The sequence below is a fragment of the Drosophila montana genome, unplaced genomic scaffold (assembly GCF_035044405.1).
Source record: "Drosophila montana isolate Dmon_TW-CO22-7 unplaced genomic scaffold, ASM3504440v1 contig_1688_1, whole genome shotgun sequence".
Taxonomy (NCBI): Eukaryota; Metazoa; Arthropoda; class Insecta; order Diptera; family Drosophilidae; genus Drosophila; species Drosophila montana.
Window position 1 is genome coordinate 59855 of NW_026996617.1, and position 4783 is coordinate 64637.

General features: G+C 45.1%; 1 protein-coding gene across 1 annotated transcript; it reads left to right on the forward strand.

Moving 5' to 3' along the window:
* Positions 1–222: 222 nt before the first annotated feature.
* On the forward strand, positions 223–2129 carry LOC135440909 (uncharacterized). Its single transcript, XM_064700323.1, has 4 exons — positions 223–581; positions 642–856; positions 913–1648; positions 1713–2129. The coding sequence occupies exons 1-4, from the start codon at positions 406–408 to the stop codon at positions 1957–1959; spliced, it is 1374 nt and encodes a 457-aa protein (XP_064556393.1). The 5' UTR covers positions 223–405; the 3' UTR covers positions 1960–2129.
* Positions 2130–4783: the final 2654 nt, after the last annotated feature.

Consider the following 4783-nt stretch of genomic DNA (forward strand, 5'->3'; position numbering starts at 1 on the left):
ATGGTTTTTTACTCACTGCATATCCATCGACCAAGAAACTTAAACAACACCTATTAAAAATTGAACTTATTAACATCTACGAATTCAAATAAAATGCAGATGAATATCTCGCATTTGAATTGGCGCCCAAATGAAAACCGTTGCGCGGGACAGGGCTCAGGGCTATCGATAACGATAACCAGATGCAATGCTGCAAAACGAGTTTCAGTTTGAAACAAACAAAAGAGAGAAAAGAAAAAAAAACGAATTCGTCGATTCGCGATCGCAGCTAAATCCAGATACGAAATACCGTACATACGTGTACTTGAGATAATTAAAGGCCGCTATAAAAAGCCGATTAAGCGAAAGTCAAACGGCGCAGTGCAAGCAAAGCAGGTGAAGCAGGTGAAGCAGCTGAAGATCAAAATGTCGACGCAACAACAGCAATTGGACTATATGGAAAGATATCTGGTGTACGATATCTATAAGTATTTTGGCAAAGATGCGGTCCTCGACTCGCACAGCATCGAGTGCTCCAATGGCCTGGACGGCTTCATGTCGGCGCTCTACACAGTCCAGCTGGACATGAAAATCGCCGGAAAGTGAGTGTGGCCCAGTTTAATGCCAGAAAAAAACTGACAGTTGTCAAAATTTTGTTTCAGCGCCCGCCAGGAGCTGGTGCTGGTCAAGTTCATGAAGGGCAGCCCCGAGTTCCGTGACTCGAGCAAGTCGTACACGCAGTTCGCCAACGAGGTCTTTGTCTATGCGGAGCTGCTGCCCGCCTATGAGAATCTGCTGCGCAGCAGCAAACTGAACACGGATCTGGTCGAGCAGCTGGTGCCGCGCGTCTATTGCGCCAAGTTTGGTGTGATCGAGGGTGAGCGCCGCGCTACTGTTACTTGCCTCACGATTGTGTAACTCTGTATCCAATAGGTTTGGGCACGGCCAAGGAGTCGGTGCTGGCGCTGCAGCATTTGAAGCCGTCGGGCTATGAGCTGGGGCCGCGGCTGACGCTGCGCTCGGATCAGCTGGCGGCCATGTGCCGCATACTGGGTCCGTATCATGCGCTGGGCTATGCCCTGCGCATACTGGAGCCCCATCTGCACGAGCGGCTGCGCGGCGAGCTCATCACGTTGCCGTTCGTCTTTGAGGCGAATTCACCCAATCTCTATGCGGTGCTCTATCGCGTGGCCTTCGATCGCTTCTATGCGTTCTACGATCGCTGCCGCGATCAGCTGCTGCTGCAGCCGCAGGAGACGCGCTTCGCGGAGGCGCTGCAGCGACTGCGGGACAAGTACTTCGAGCAGCCGGTTGAGCTGCTGGAGCATATACGAAGCCACGCCTTGGATGAGACGCAGCCGGAATCGCATTTCAGCACGTTTCTGCACGGCGATTTCAATCGCAACAATGTGCTGTTCCATGAAAATGACGAGGGCAGCGTCGACGATATCCGGATGATTGATTTCCAGGAGATGCGCTACAGCACCGTCGCCATCGATCTCAGCTTCTTTCTGTACATGAACACGCCGGCCGCGGATCGTGCCGCGATCTTTGCCCGGCTGCTGCGTCTATATCATCAGCATATGCACGATACGCTGGAGCTGGTGCTGCAGCGCAATCACGATACGCTGCCCGAGGAGAAAATCAATCAGCTGCTCAGCGATTACAGGTGCGTGAGATGTGCCTTTTTGTATGCCTGCATTGCAGCCTAAAACATGTTGAATCCTCTCCAGCTTTGAGCGCTTCGAGGCGCACTTCAAGCGCTATGCCTTCTACGGCGTCATGATCTGCATGCACTTCATGCCCTGGCTGCTGGGCAGCAAAGCCGACTGTGATCGGCTCTCCAAGCTGTTCGAGACGCAAATGCACGGCGCCGAGTTCTACAGGCTATCCATGGACATTGCCGGCGACGCGGCCAATCGACAGATATTCGAGGTGTTGCGTCACGCCTTCGAGCAGGGCTACATGGACTGGATTTGATTGGAGTAGATTGGAGCAGCAATCAGCTAAAATTCTTCTTCCACTTATCGGCCTTGTCTCACATGTTCCACGCACTATCGAAACCCTGTTATCAATATCTTATCAATTAGCCTGTTCCGAATACCGAATTCATGTTACCAAAATATGTTATGAAATGCGCTGTGCCAAAATTTACATTCCATTCCATTCCAAAACTTGGTTTCATGTATTTATAGAAACAAGTGAATATGAAACGCCAAAAATTCCATTTATAGCTTTTCTCATAGAAAATGAACATGAAAGTGAAACATAATTGTCTTCCAGTTTTCATTTAAGTTTTTTAAAAAAAAAACCAGTGAAAATTATTGAATATAAATGCCAAATAATGTTTAAAGGTAAATTTCAGAAAGTGTTCTTATATTGAAACAAGTGAAAATGGAACACTTGCGTAGCTGTACCTAAGTTGTAACTGTACAATTTGTGGTTAGAAACAAGTGAAAATGAAACAAAATGTGCCTTAACGTAAAACTATGTAAATTAGATCACTTTAAATGCCAAATTGTAAAAATTGAAACGGAATTCGGAACAGGATCAGTTTTATATATACTATATACTATATATATACACACACATATGCAATAATCTGTTTGTTAACCATATTGAAGTGCAATTCGAAACATATTTTGATGTGTGTTTCAAAGGCAAAGCCTAATTTTAAGGCAAACTATGCACAAATATTTACACATTTATTAATTGTTATCATGAATTAAATGCGTTTACGCACATTGAACTGTGTTTAAATTGTTTAAGTTAGCAACAGGTTTTTACGATCGCTGATAAAATGATCGATCGCAATTTATAGCTGCCCTGAAATCAGGAATATACCAAAGATTAGAATCGTCTGATCGTTATTGTTGGAATTTACTTAGAACTTATTTTCATTTCTGTTATTCGAAAAAGTTTAATATTCTTAAATTGTATATTATAGATTATATTGTAGTCAGTCATGTTTCTAGATCGATATTTATCGATTTTGTGAACATGAAAGGAGTTAACTGGCATTTCGAGGCATTTCGATTTCATATTTCAAGCAATTAGCACAGCACGAGCTCGACACAGCTCGTCGACCTGATCGACAATTTATACCCTGTAAAACTAGAAAAATGCTTTCTTCTGCCCGTTTCACACTATAGATGGATTCCTCGTCTTGGTACTTATTGGATATATGTATTTCCCAGATCCGGCCGATTTCTCTGCTTGGCTTGGCTCAACTCACGAATACTTCGCTGCGGCACATTTCCTGACAATTGGCCGGCGGAATACGCGTTTATTCGAGCAGCTATCAGTCAAAGCCAAAGCTGCCCTTGATTCACATTTGAATATTTATCTAAGGCCACAACAAAAAAATAGCTTTAAGAATTGTTTCACATGTGGTTCAACGTATTTTTTGTTTTTTGGCTTTTTTTATTTGCACAACTGTTGGCTGGAAACGGCGGACTATAAAATGCGAACGCGTCGCCGGTTGGGAGCACAGTTCAAAAATTGAATTAAGGCGGCGTCCAAGATGCATTCAATGGCAGCCTGGCTATTGATGACCCTGCTGGCCAGCACAGCAGTAGCTGCCGAGCAGCTATCCACGGCGGAACTGGACGACTATGCCACAGCGGGCAGCGAGGATATATATTTGCAGGCCAACAGCGGGCAGGCGGAGGAGGAGGAGGAAGATGCACAGTACTTGGATCTAGATGATGGGAAGGATGACGACGAGGAGGATGATGATGAGGAGGAGGCGGAGGAGCAGGAGGCGCCGGCACAATCCCTTGGCAACAACATCGATGCCATCGGCCTGGACGAAAACAGCTGCGAGTTTAGCTGTCCGCGCTACTATCGTCCCGTTTGCGTCAGTCGCAACGACCAGCTGATCACCTATGCCACGCCCTGCGAGTTCTTCAATCAGCTGCGCTGCGCCAATGTTGAGCGCCAACAGGGCAAGGACACGCCCACCTTTCAGTTGTTGTACCACAATGCCTGCAAACAGAATACACGCTAAAACAATTATATTTACGTTCTGTTCCTTTTTATATCGTGTGATTGATTGATTGACCGATTGATTGACTGGGCACACGCCCAGCTTTCAGCTGTTGTACCATAATGCCAGCCAGCAGAATGCAAGCTGAAAGTGCTTCTTTAGATTCTTTCCGTTTGATTGATTGACCAACTGATTGATGCACGCCTGGCAAGCCTGGATACAAGACATACGCTGAAAGAGTTAAGAATATAGTTAGTTGGTTCTTATTTTAATTGTGTGATTGATTGACTGACCGATTGATGATTAACGCACAGGCCAGGAACGCGCCCAGCTTTCAGCTAATATAATATCTGCATGCTGATTGCGCGCTTAGAGAGTTATCGGAGATATTAGGAGCTGCACTTCGTTTGATTGATTGACCAACTGATTGATGATTGACGCAGAGGCTAGGGGCATGCTTATCTTTCAGCTGTTGTACCATAATGCTAGTAAGCATGCTGCTCTTTAATTGATTGATGATTGATGCATAGGGCAAGCATACGCGCTGCCATGCCTTAAAGCAGAATACACGCTGAAAGCGCCACTAAAGATAGTTTTTTTTTTATGTGATTGATTGACTGAACGATTGATGATTGACGCACAGGACAGGGACACGCTCAGCTAACATGTCTGCAAACGGAAAGTTTATCTATATACATATCTATTTATCTATATATTTTCCTATCTATCTCTCTCTCTACCCCTAAAAGTACAAGTTTATTATACCCCGTTACATTTTTGTTATTTACAGGGTATATAGCCATAAAAAAGAGTCAG